General features: G+C 29.9%; 1 protein-coding gene across 1 annotated transcript in view; it reads right to left on the reverse strand.

The window, feature by feature from the left end:
* Nucleotides 1–10,790, reverse strand: part of LOC107441958 (alkaline phosphatase-like) — a 91,841-nt gene extending 81,051 nt beyond the window's left edge. The window contains exon 1 of the mRNA XM_043050591.2: nucleotides 10,558–10,790. Coding sequence (XP_042906525.1) covers nucleotides 10,558–10,642 — 85 coding nt within the window. The 5' untranslated portion in view covers nucleotides 10,643–10,790. The remainder of the gene's footprint in view (nucleotides 1–10,557) is intronic.
* Nucleotides 10,791–14,573: the final 3,783 nt, after the last annotated feature.

The following is a 14,573-nucleotide window of genomic DNA, read 5'->3' on the forward strand; positions in this document are numbered from 1 at the left end:
ATGATGGCTGTTCATGATCGTTCCAACATTTGATTTCTAAGAAATTATTATAGGAATTTCGAAAGGTTTAACACGAACAAACCATCAAAACAAATTGCTATTCTGTTGTTGGTTCATCATAAATCAGTCCGAATTCCTATATTGCTATGATGGCTGTTCATGATCGTTCCAACATTTGATTTCTAAGAAATTATTATAGGAATTTCGAAAGGTTTAACACGAACGAACCATCAAAACAAATTGCTATTCTTTTGTTGGTTCATCATAAATCAGTCCGAATTCCTATATTGCTATGATCAACATCATGATTCATGATCGCTCCAACATTTGATTTCTAAGAAACTAAGATAGGAATTTCGAATTTTTTCAACACGAACAAACCAGCAAAACAAATTGCTATTTTTTTGTTGATCCATCATAAATCACTCCAAATTCCTATATTGCTATGATGGCTGTTCATGATCGTTCCAACATTTGATTTCTAAGAAACTATTATAGGAATTTCGAATGGTTTAACACGAACAAACCATCAAAACAAATTGCTATTCTTTTGTTGGACCATCATAAATCAGTCCGAATTCCTTCATCGGTGTGATGGTTACTTATGTTGGTTACCATCAAAGATATACTGGTTCATGATGGAATTATTGATAATTAATATCAAGATTACGTTGATCCATCAATAGAAAACCATCAAAACTTGTGGCTTCGGGATATCGGGATTGAAGCTGTCTTTAGTAAACAAGTCTGAAAAAAACTTTCTGAAATCGAGAATAATCTCAACCGAATTGTCTCAGTGCCGATTAAGGGAAATGTTCGCAGTATGCTTAGGATTACCATTTCGCTGATAAAAATAATATTCATTTTCATGCATTGCTTTGAGATAGGACATAAGAGTGTTCTTCAAAATCTTTTCTTTACAGGCTTTAAACCAAATTTTAACAAACCAAGGAAATCTCCCCCCTCCCCTACTTTGATAGATCTCCCTAAACTATTAATGAAACTTTGATTTGAAATCAAAATTTAGGTGCCTGTTTTTTATCGTTTATTGTATTGTTTTTATCGTAATCGATAGTGAACACAATTGATTTTTTAATGTTACTGGGTTGATCGAGAAAAGAAACTTCTTCAAAGAGAGAAAAAAAGTTCCGTAATGGTAAAATTTACCGCATTTTTGACTCTATGGGAACATCAAAATGCTCGGTACTTTTCCCAAAGCTCTTCGGGTAAATTAGCAATAAAATATAGTTTTATAATGCGTGATACAATTTGGGTAAAGAGGTAAATTTTGGCAATTTTATCTAACCTGAGAGCTTTGTTTAAAAAACATTTATTAAAATTAATTTACTTTTCAGTTACATGTGGAAGAACTATGATTTTTATAACCGGAATTTCAGATGAGCTGTTTTAAATATCCTACTTTTTTGAAATTCAATTTCTCAAGAACTATTCGACCGATTTTGCTGAGATTTTGTATTTTGCCATGCAACATTATATTCTTTAAAATGATGTAAAACATTGTATACCTTACAATTTAAATTTTTTTCTACCAATATTAAATAAAATAACAAAAAATAAGGAATATTTATAAAGGTGAGTTTTCGCTTGGAATTATCTTTGAATAAGTGAATTTTATAATTGTGTGCTAGAATTTTTCGATTCCATTAAAAAGTTATTGAGATGTAACGAAAAAGTAAAATTAACATTAAGGGGTTCAAATTTTGGATCGCTCTCCTGACAAAACTATTGTGACCATATTTCTCAGATTGCTGCTACCTTCTATATTTCGGTGGTCTGAAATCCAAAACCTTTAGAAAAATGACATGCTGTTTCCGAGAAAGTACGATTTACGATCTTGTTTCGTAACTTAAAATATCTTCTGCTGTTATCAATTAGCATATTTGAAGTTACTCTCTCAAGTCATTAAGATTGAGTCCCAGAACATGAAGATTCGATTATTAGATCAAAATGGGCATTATATGAATTTTACAGAGCCATTGAGCAAAAATGAGTCAAAATAGCACCAAAATAGATGTAATCGAATTTTATTATACTCGTTTTTAAGACTATGCTCCCTCTTGTTTAAAAAGCGAATTACACAGAATGAGTAATTTGTCATTTTTCAGTTAAGGCATTGAACTTTTAAAAAAGTGTATGTTGTTTAGAGTTTGTCCCTATACTCAAGAATGAGTACATTTGGTTTTCGAACTTTACTATGTTTGTTTCGGAGCTGACATTTTTGACAAACCATTCTCTTACAGTGCGCAAGCAGAAAATATTGCTTCTGAAATAAGTGAACTAATCTTTTTCTTATCTACTTATGTTTGTTAATCTATTGCTAATTTTACAAATGTTAATGCGTTACAATGTCGTGCACACAAAAGAATTAAATGAACTAAAATGAATTAGTTATCGACAACGAAGAAAAAAAAACTGTAATAAAATTAATACTCTTTCAAGGTAATGACATTTCTGGTTAAAAAAAAACATAATTGTGGTTAATAAAACCAAAATATACGATATTTAAACAAATCATTTGATAATTTTATCATTCGTATGGAAACAGATTAATGGAAATTTTGGTTTCCAAAATTATAGTTCTTATTACCATACACAAAGTAAAAAAAGCAAAATATGAATGTTTTTATATCGTGCTTAAGGTATTATAATAAAATTTTCAAATATTGCCACATTCATCAAATTTTATCACATATTATAAAACCAAATTTTATTATTAATATCAAAGCGAGTTGGTAACATTTACTGAGCTTTTCGGTGTTCCCATAGAACCAGTAATGCGATCAATTTTACCAAATTCTAGTAGTTTTACCCATACTTCTTTTCTCAGTGTAGGGTTGAAATAGCTGTTATGTACAACACTAATGAATAACTTCTTAATTTGTATTACGAACAACATTTATTTGCAGGACATTTTCTGAAAAAAGAATTTTTTCACTCTCTTCAGCTTTTATATTGCATTGAAAATCTATCAAAACAAAATCTCACGAAATAATAGCCCAATTGTCATTGTTGTTTAGGACAAAATCAACACAAAATACTATTTATGATGTAAGAAGATAGATATTTCTTTTTCTTTAAAAGATCATGTGAATAGAAGGAATTTGATAGCCAACGGTCTTTATTTCATTGCCAAAAAGATTTCATCCGAAATCAATATTATTGTAACTTTTATATAAACCTATTTTAGCTGGTGTGTTCTCTAATTTCTTAAAAAACTTATCGAGTTCATGAAAGTTTTTGAAATAAATCAATACAGTTGAAGCGTTATTTTGTTGTAGTTTTTATCAGTAATATCTTTTTTAATCTTTTGCTTTAAGAGGTCACTGCACTCTTAGACATAATAAAAGCAAATAAAAAGTTTTGAAAAGAAATGACTTATTTTTTTCAGAATCAATAATTAATTTTCGAAAATTAAAATTGATGTCCAGTTTCTTTAAAAAAAACTTAAAAAGTTTAAAAAGCTTTTAAAAAAAATTAAATTTACTTTTTTATTTATATTTGTTTTTGCATTCTTTTGTTGTTGTTGTTGTAATAGGCCATTGCGTGCCTGGGGGTACGATTGTTCTTGTTTTCCAGTGGCGCCATCTATAGCCAACAATTTGACTTTTGAAACACCCTCGCATTACACGCGTTTACAGGACGGATTTATTCATACATCCATTCATTCCTCCACAGATTGTAATTTTTACCTGAACCATAGAACGATCAATCTCTACTACAGTGCACCAGGGGTACAATTTGATATGGGAGCATGGAGGACTTTGTCATCCGACAGATTTAACGTGCACCAGTCACCATTTACTACACGGAGAGTCTCTGGCCGGCTGGATTCGAACTCCCAAACTCACGAGCGTGATGGAATGTCTTTGTTAAGTTATTATAGTAATCACTGCCCTATATCTGCTATGTCTGCATGCTATAACTGTTAAGAACATTTCATATTATTAAAGACCTTTGACCTTCTGACAGAACTCAATTAATTGGGGAAGGGGGTAAAAATTCTAAATGATTGTATTATGATTTTGTTACTTTAATCAAATGTTCACTAATAAAGTGATGGTGGATACGTATTCTGTTCGGCAGAATCTTTCGAAATGTCTTCGAAAATCGTCCTCCAAACATAGTTCAAAATGTAACGTCTGATTATTTATTCACTTTTTTCTGATAAAATTATTTCAATACAACTCGGCAATCAGTCTTTTTTGAAAGATAGTTTAGTATTACATATTTATCTGGTTTTTTTTTCTTTTTGATAAATAACTTTTGTGGAGCAATTTTTCTTCAAAGAAAATTACATCTTCCGAATCCGGTTTTTATTAATTTAATCAGCAGCAAAATAAACTTTAAAAAATTTAAGACAGACAAATGTGTAGTTTTGAATTACTTATAAATATAACTTGCATAATTTCATTACTTGACGTTTTTTCGTCATTATCCAGCATTATTTCTATTAATCCAATTAAGTGACCTTTTTTATTTTTTAGTCTATTATGAAAGGTTAAAAATAAAGTGGAAGATACTCTGTCATTGTAAGTACAAAAAAAACATTAAAGGAACGCAAATAATTTCTTTCAGTCGAAATGCTGTTTGATGTTTAAATAGAAATATTTTGCTATTTCCAAATAGAAATTAATAGAAGAGAATATTTTGCTAAATATAAATACTTTGCTATTTTAAGTGCATGCATTGTTTAGAATTTTTTATAGTGTTTTGCCATATGAAAAGTTTAAAAAAATGCTCTGAAATTTTCTGAGTCATTTTTTAAAAAAAATAAAACTACTAAAGAAATGTTGTCTCATGTTTTTGTTACAACTGAAAAAATTATGTCTCAATATTGTTTTTATATAAATTGAATAAATTCAAATTTGATAAAATGATTATATTGGAATAAATTAATTTATTAAATTTAGTTTGTTTATTATTGTTGATATTAGTTTATTTGCTTATATGGAATAAAAATATCCATAGTTTAATTTATTTTTAGAACTTTTGCTATATCTGGTTAAAAGTTTTTGTAAATCATAATTTAATAGTTTTTTCTATTTTTTTAAGAAAAATACTAAATTGAAAATTTAAATTTCTTTACTAGCATACTCAAAACAAAACTAAAGAGTTTACAAAATATATATTCAAAAATTCATGCAATGATATTTAATAGGTTTAGAGCACATTAAAATGAGCCTTAATTTTCTCCATATCGAGCATCCTTTGATATTCATAGTGAGGAAAAACGAAATTGAGATTTATATCATATTAAGATATAATATACAATAATATATAACTTTTTCCTCATTTAAGACGCAATTTGTTGCATTATTTGTTTGCTCTTAAAAAAAGGCTTGCTTATTTCCGTGTATTGGATCCCTTGAAGAAAACTCAATTATGTAAAAACAGTTTTACAAATTATTGAGTAAAATTAGGAAATATTGCTACTGACCTTGGGCCAGTTGTGGTATTTTTAACATTGGCAATTTTTTCAAGAAGTAAACATTTTAAACGATTAAAAAAATTGTTGATGATGTAAAACATATCATTTGAGAAATTTCTCAAAATATGATGACATAAACTGTTCATTTCCAAACTGTTGAAACACTTTAAGTAAGAAACTTAAAATAAAGTAATTTTCGGAATATTATACACTGTGAAAAGATTTTGCTGCTTAATTGCCACCATTTTTAATGCTGAAATAACCTCAACTGAATGTCCTCATTTCAAAAATATTTCGTTTAACTAAAAACATATTTTTAGTAATAGATTCGCACTTATTCTTTTAAACAATTGTTATTTCGTCAATTTTTTACAGTTTTTTGCTCGATAACTAGAGTTCAGTACTTATAAATGAATTTAGTTTACCTTTGCACCAAACAAAACTATACAACAACTTTTTTTACATTGCAAAATATTTATGATAGTTTAAAATTTATAAAAAAATAATAATAATGAAACACGTACAAAATTTATTTTAAACAAAAAAATGACGATCGTTAGCAAACAATTTTTTTAACTCTATTCTTTATTTTTCGTCAGCTATTGACCAGTAGTGAACATTAGTTTAGACAATAGTTTTAGACCATTAGACAATAGTTCTTCGACAAGAAAATGGCGATCGCAAGTAGACAGTTTTTTTATTTATATTCATTAATGTTTGTTGACTTTTTACCGGTAGTGACCATTAGTTTACACAATAGTTTTAACCCATATTTTCGGCTATATTGTATCTTAGATTAGGTAAGTAGTAGCACTACGTACGACTGTTATGAACCAAAACGCCTTATATTTCTGACATAAATTTTCAATTGACATAAAAGTATGAAGCAGCAGTAGTATTTTGTTTACGTTGCTCCAGAGATGCACAACGGCCTGTTCGCGACGGTCTGGGAAACACATCTGATGATGATCCGAAGGCATGCCATCACAATTTTAATCTTCGGCAGATTAGATGGCTCTTCCCCTTTTGTAGCTAAACAACCTGCGCTCGAGGTCGAGCACTTTACTGTAGAGCAGCTTAATGAGGACTGATAGTAAGTAACAGTCCCTTCAAAGTGGTCACCCACCCACATTGATGCATGAATTCGGTGATTTTTCGAGACCCGTATGATGCTATTCGTCCACTAAGGAACAAAACTATGTTAAATTTTAGGTTAATTAAAAATAGGTTGAATTTCAGATAATTTTGTTAAAATTAGTAAAAACTCTCCAAAAGTCGAAAGAATTTGGTTAAAAGTTAAAAACTACCTTAAAATTAGGCCTACAAAGTTAAAATTAGAAATAAACCGAACTATGAAACCTTATCTCTTTAAAGTAGATATTAATTTTGGTAAGGTGTGTAATACAATGCATTAAGTCGGGAAGTCACAGTTATAGCACTGTAAAAAAATTGAGCAAAAATCTGTCAAAATAGCTCCAAAAGAAATAATAATCGGATTTGGAAACCCATTCAAAATTTGAACAGCATATATTCATTTTTTTGGACGCCCGGTGGCTGAGCGGTAGCGATTCGCGCTGTCGTGCCACAGGTCCCTGGTTCGATCCTCGGGCCGGGCAAGGTTGACTCAGCCTTTCATCCCTTCAGTGGGTCGATAAATGAGTACCAAGTATGCTTGGGAACTAAACACTGGGGGTTCCGCGTTCGACTGAGCACCTGACCGGAACATCTGCTCCTGCACCTCAGAGCTCAAGGTCAAGAAAACTGAGATGGGCATAGTAGGCCTTGGCCCTCTACGGGCTGTCGCGTCGCTGAGTTTAGTTTCATATTCATTTTTGAGCATAATGCATAATCTCAAAAGATATGAGTGAGAGATATGATTGTCAGTTTCTTGAAGGATTCAAACATGGAACCTTCATGTGTAGTAAGCTTCTCTAGCCACCTTAGTTGTATACCCCAATCCAGGGAGAGTTGGAAAGCTTTATATAGGGCCGCTTCAGTGACACATCATGATACACATTCTACTCCCTTAAAAGTTTCTATGGGAAATGACTAAAATATATCTTAGTTGGTGAAACTGAGCAGAAGACAAAACTAATATTACCTATCTCCTGGCTAAGCTATTGGGTTAATATTTTGCAAATTGCAACCATTTCCACCATTGAAATTGTAAATTACTATATTATGATGTTCCACTGCTGTTGCCAGTATACGAAGCTTCCAAAATCACCCTGGACACGTATGCGCAGTGTATGACTATGGTGGAAAGAGCATCGTTCTACAAACCCGGGGGTGCTTAGTTCGAATCTTGCCGATAACCTCTCTTACATTTATCCCTTCAAATCCTTTTTTCAGAAAATGATTTCGCCCAAAAATGAATAGATTCTGTTTCAGTTTCGAATAAATTGTGTTTTCAAATTTGACTCTTACTTGTTTGGGAAGTATTTGGAGATATTTTTGCTCTGTTTTTTTACAGTGCTTTAACGGTTATTTTCTGATTTAAAATACTTCACTTGCAGGCAGACCTAACCAAAATTAATTATTTACTTTAATAACAATAGTCATTATAATTCAATCAAGTTCTCCTTTAAACACTGTTGAACTGGTTTTAAAGTAGATATTTCAATTTTAACATAGTTATTTTGATTTTGTCAGAGTTGCATCAATTTAACTTATTTTAATTTCTACTGAGTTTTCAGAAATTCAACCTATATAAATCAATTTTAACCCAGTTCTGTTCTTTAGTAGACTAATCGAATGACACGACTACCAGTAAATACCTGAAGTTACGTCTTACTGGTGAACAATCGGACTGCAGTGATCAGTTTGCGAAGGGACATAGTTTGCTCAGTATCTGAACTTGCTTATAGGTTCTACCTTTAAATGCTTGACTTCGTTCGCAGGTCATCAGCTTATCAAAGCGGGTGGGTCATCTTATCTGCAGAGGATCAAAATTGTGATGGCATTTCTTCGAAATCATCCTCTGGAATGATTCCCAGACCGTCGTGCAGACCATTGTGCACCATCTATAGAGTGACGTAAATAAATTACTACTATTACCAACCTAGTGTTATATGAGGTATAGCCGAAAACATAGCCCTCATGCCCATAATGTATATCACTCTTTCACTCACACTGTTGAGTGCAGAAATTTTAGAGGTACAAAGTGAGTGTAAAGTTAACCACTTCAAATTCCAAACGTCCGTAAAAATGCCAGTTTAAGAATTTTAAATGAAACAGTCCCCCAGAGTTTAATTAAAGAAATTACTTTAATTTTTAGCATGTAAACTTTAGGTGCTACTGTCAGGAATCATATCAACCGCCCTGCAATTATATTTATGAAAATAATGTCATCATTTTCGCTATAAATAAAATCATAATACTTTTAACCACACTTTTTGCAAGTCTTCATTTCAAACAGCATTGTAACTTATTAGGCATGCTGTAAATGTTTCAATTTTTACTTAGGCTACCACATACTTAAATTAGTTTAACTTAATTTAATATAACTTGAATTTGTAAAAATTAAATATTTTGTCTAAAGTAAAAACATCTTAATTGAATATTTTTGTCAACCAAATTATCAAAGTCATTCATTGGAAAGTGATGTTGCAATTAGTATGACAGGAGAATATCAGTTAATTAACAAACGAAATCAGCGCTTAAATGTGGTGAAATTCCTGAAAAATAAAAACAATGTTCATATTCACTTAATAAGTGTTATCATTACACGGACACGACTTTCGCTTAATTTTACCCCCGAATATCATGCCACATATTCACTCCTTTGCTAGAAAAAATGCGCTATACATATTTAGAAAAACACAGATGCGCTACCAACAAGGCGTTTAGTGTTCGATACCTTATAGAATTCAGAACTATTTGTACCATTTCTGCGTTAACTGCCTGCAGACGTGTGCAGGCAGCTATCGCAGGCAGTAATCGCCATTGGTGATTATGTTACAAAATAATCTTGACGTATGTGGCATGTCTTCTTATTACAAATAAATAAGCAATCGCTTAAAATTAAATAAACAATTTTAAAAAATCACTTTTCTTTAAATAGTATTAAAAGTGATTGAAGTGCTACATTCCATGGAATTTAATATTTTTCACAATGCACCACTTCTAGAGTACAAGTTTAAAAAAAAACTACTTAAACGACAGTATATTGTAAAGCTTAATTTAAGTTTTGCTTCCATGTGTTGATTTCCTAATATTACTGTCTATGGCAGCCATTACGATTCCGTCCAAAACATTGCATAACTTTTGAATTATGTAAGGAATAAAGACCTTACCTTTGTGTAATAAAGCATCTTCATAACTATAAAGGACAGTATTATAGAAATAAAGCAACTTCATTGCAATAACGTACTTGAACTGATAGTAACCCTTCAAATGTAACCTTATTAAAACTTATGGTAGTAACGATTGTCTCAAGCACTTTTATAGTGTACTGTCATTATCATTCTCATCTCATAACACACACACACACACACACANATTATTCAATAATTCGTCATCCTTATATCCTGATGGTTCTTATTGTAATAACAATGTTATATATATAGAATATAAACATTAATTAACATATAGTCTTTCTGTCTTAAGAGAATAATTCATTTAAATTCATAATATTTCTTGTGAATCTGTTAAAGTACTTATCTGGACCAAAATTATATTGTATATCTGGATCATAATGTTTCCTTTTATTAATTGTTTTCAACCCAGATACCAGAAAAGAGATTTTTTGTTTTATTAGTAAGAAAACAAATCAAATTTAAATTTATTTATTTATTTCTGTAAATTAATTTCATCTATTTTCTAAAATGTAAAATATTTCTTTTCAGGTATTTATGTCATAAGCAATGTATAATAAATATCTATTACATTTGTAGCACATTAAATAAAATTTTACCATTGTTTTTATTTTTATTTTTTTATCATTATCTTCTAAATTATTTTTATTTCATACAAATGTTTTGTTAAATTCAACTAAAGAAATAAAATCCCAATCTTTTTTGGAAGTAATTTTTCTCTATCCTACATTTACGCATTCAAATGTGGCCAAACTTTTGAAAATAATAAATTACCATCGCTTAAAAACTCACCCTGCGCGTAACAGCAGACAACAAAAGCGAAGACAAATATCGCCAAGAAATGAGCGCGCCACGTGGTTCTGTAGGTAAGCATCATCACTTGGCATCTTTCTTCTCCAAATCCGAATCGAGATCTTCTGTGCAGCACATTCGGCACAAATTCCTCTTGCGCTTCTTCTGATCTTTACCCCATCCATCCTGGTGAATCCTCATTTCTGAAGAGCGAAGAAACAATCAGTAACGCCATCTATTGGGATTTTCAAGAGTATTATCAGCTGTTGCAAAATCGATTTTTCAAGTTTTAAAACTGGATAGGTACTTTAGCCCGTTCAGATCTAGTTTTCTTTTCCTTGTTAAACTTTTCTTTCTTTTCCTTTCTCGTCTTTCTTTTTACTGAGGTTTGTGTCAAATTCAATTCTGTGACTGATATGGTGTGTTTTTGTTTTATTTGTTTATTTTACTGTCCGTTGCCTTTCTTTAAGCTTGATCAATTGAACTTGACTTCCTACACATTATTGTTCGTTCAAATGTATGATGTATGACTTTTTAAGGTTGACGTTATAAAAATTGCTTTCACGAAAGTTTAAATGGAAAGAAAAGTTGTTTTTCTTCCTGTAAACAGTTACCGTATGAACGGCAAAATTACTAAATGTTTAAAATATATATGTTCTGACTAATTTGTAACATAAAAAAGACTAATTAGTAACATAAAAAAGACTAATTAGTAACATAAAAAAATTAAGAACATAAAAGTATTGGCAATAAAATTCTAATATTTTACAAACATTGTTTTCAAGTCACACTGCAAATTCCAATAAAAATTTTAAGCATTAGGACGGCTGGTTGGTTAGTTGAAGTTTATTGGCACAACAGACAGAAGTGGCTATACTGCGCCAGTCACTAGGTAAAAGAATTGCACTTTTATTTATATTAATGAATACAGTCCTATTGTTTTGATGAACTTGATGAGATTGTGATGTATAGGGTCACTAAGTAGGGATGAAAGATCGGGATAAAACCTGCCAAAAAGAGCATTAGGAATGAGGAAAGCATATCATTTCGCGAAATTTATTTATTTATTTGATGCATAAAAGGTAATGAGAACTTTAAATAATAGTAAGAGAATTTTAAATAAGTATAATGTTTAAAATAGTACAATAGTTCCAAAAAAAGACATATTGCACGCACTACACAATATATCGAAACGGATAAAAAATACATTGCATCTACATTTTGCAAAACTATCATAGTATAATATAATTTATAAAATATTGCCTGCAAAAATAGATACATATAAGAGTGTATAAAATTAGATATAGAAAGGTATAAATACATCAAGTTTACACATGATAGGTAAAAAAGGTGCGTAGGAAATATGACACGATGCAGTAAATAACGAAAACGATAAATGAAATAGGATATAGCAATTGTGTATAAATTTATAAAACAGTAATAACAAGTTAAACCGCAAAAAGTTAAGATAATGTGTTACCCCGAAAAAATACTATGGAAATATACGGTATTTAAACTTTTTATTTAGTAATTTTTCCGTTCGTATAGTAACGATTTACCGGAAATTCAGGTTTCAAAATTATAGTTCTTTTTACACACGTTTAGTAAGCAAAAACCTGAAAGTAAATTAAACCAAAAAATTTTTTTATGCCATACTCTAAGGTATCAAGGTAAAATAACCATATTTTGGAAAAACTTATAACATTTTATCATATATTATAGAACCATATTTTATAGTTAATTTTACCAAAGTCATTATCAAAGCACGTTGGTAAAAGTTACAGAGCTTTTTGGTGTTCCCATAGAGCCAGAAACACGCTGAATTTTTACATATCCTGATAGTTTTGACCATACTTTTTTCACAGTATAAGAAAGCTGCTTAAGAATAATAATGCATTTTTCTGTGATCAAGATAATTGCATTGTCAGGTGAATTTTAAAAGTATATAATGTGTAATATTTGTATAAATTTATATTATTGCCGACAAAGATTTAATTATAAATAATATTCTAATTCCCTGCAAATGATATGATTTAAGTACTTTTTAATAAAAACCGTTCCTAAAGTCGGCTATTATATTTAGCTAAATTGTCCTGAATAAAACATTTTTTGTCAAGATGTAAATTTAAAAGTTCTCACATCGGAATAGAATATGAAGGACATTTTATTTTGAAAAATGTGTATATTATATGATAAAAAATAATCCAAGGTACGAAATATTATCCCTTCAAGAGAAAAACGATACATCGAAACTTAACTACAAAAGAACTATGCAGTTTTCTGAATTATATAATCTGTCCCTGAAAAATTTGTTTTTTTCTGTAGATTGAAAAGAAATTTTTGAGTAAATGATAGCAGTAATGAGAAAAATCCGATTCGCTGTAAGAAAACATTTTCAATCAACTGTATAAATACGAATGTGTTTTTGCCTTCATATCTTCCACTGAATCAAATTATATATTAAAAATATTGGATTTGTTCCGCGCTTTCTGCGATTCAAAAACAAGTTTTTTTTAAGCATATTTTTAGAAATGAAAATTCTGTTAAAGTAGCACCTTCCAAAAATAATGTAACGGATTAATAATTCTTAACTGAAAACTGAAATAAATTTTATAAATTTAATAAGAAGAATGAACCATGTCTCAAAGATTTTTGTTTTGCTTGCTAGTTTTTTTTATATTCAGAACTTATAATCTTACTTAAAAGTTTATGAAAATCACAATTTTAATTTTCGCTTCAAGCTGGTTTATGATAGGAAAGTCACTGAAAAAAGGATTTCATTATTTTATTTATTGTTTTTCGGAAATAAACATTTCTATCTTTCAAAGCTAAATACGAGTAAACAACTATTTAGTGTTTTTCATAATTTTAATAACTATAACGTTCATAATTTTTGTCTTAAAATTTGTTATAATGGAGGAAGCAAGAAATTTGAAAAAAGAACATTCTTTTTCCCTTTTGATTAAATTGAACTAAATGCAGTGCCTAATTGTATAATCTCCATAAATTAGCGCTTTCAGTTTTTTAATAAACAAGAGCGAACAAAAACTAATTTCGAAAAAACAAAACATTTTAGTAGAATTCCTTCTGTAGGGAAAATCAGCATAATATTTTTCTAATTTTAATCATATTAATAATATAAATTTTTATTTCCGCTTTAAAGCTTGCGTATTTTTAGAAATTATGTATAGAACAAAAAAGTCATTAAAACAGCAATTTCTTTCAATTCCATTTTTGAAATGAGCAAATAAATTCCTTAAGAATAAATAAGAATAAACAATTACTTGTAATGAATTCGAATTATTTTGTATTTCCTTGGTTATAATTCTAAATACTGAAAATTCAGGAAAAAAATAACCTGTAAAGGAATAATACTCCGTAATAGTTAACTACAAGCTTTTTTTAGTATTGTTACCAGTCGACTCAATTCTGTGTTTACGACAAACAATGTACGTAATCTTATAGTTTTGAACCCAACCCAGAAAACAACGGAACTCCTGAATTAAGCAGTGGTATGAACTAGTCTTTGTGGGGAGCTTTTTGATGGATCTCACCCACATTTGCGTTACATGGATAGAAAAACCATGAAAACCTGTCAGATAACCTGTCAGAACGACAGCAGGGGGGTTCTAACCTATGATATGCCTACCACTATAGTCGGTGCGAGCCGGGATCAGAATACATATTATACAGCTGCAGCTGGGATTCGAACCTGGGCGGCTTCAAAAGTGTAAAGTCTAGGTATTTTTTATACCTCCTCCATCACCATAAATTCCTCTCATGATATGAAAACACCTCATTGATTTTTCTATATAGCGTTTACTTTTGCTCCACGTCTGTAAGTTTGTTTTTTGTTCTCTTTTATTTCAAACTAAAAGCGATATATACGCATTATAAATATTAGTTTTTGTCTTAGGATAATTATTCTTTATTTGGAAATATCGCATTTACCATTGTAAAGATATATATATCAATTTCAATCAATATATATATATATATATATATATATATTAATC

The sequence above is a fragment of the Parasteatoda tepidariorum genome, chromosome 3, assembly GCF_043381705.1.
Source record: "Parasteatoda tepidariorum isolate YZ-2023 chromosome 3, CAS_Ptep_4.0, whole genome shotgun sequence".
Lineage (NCBI taxonomy): Eukaryota > Metazoa > Arthropoda > Arachnida > Araneae > Theridiidae > Parasteatoda > Parasteatoda tepidariorum.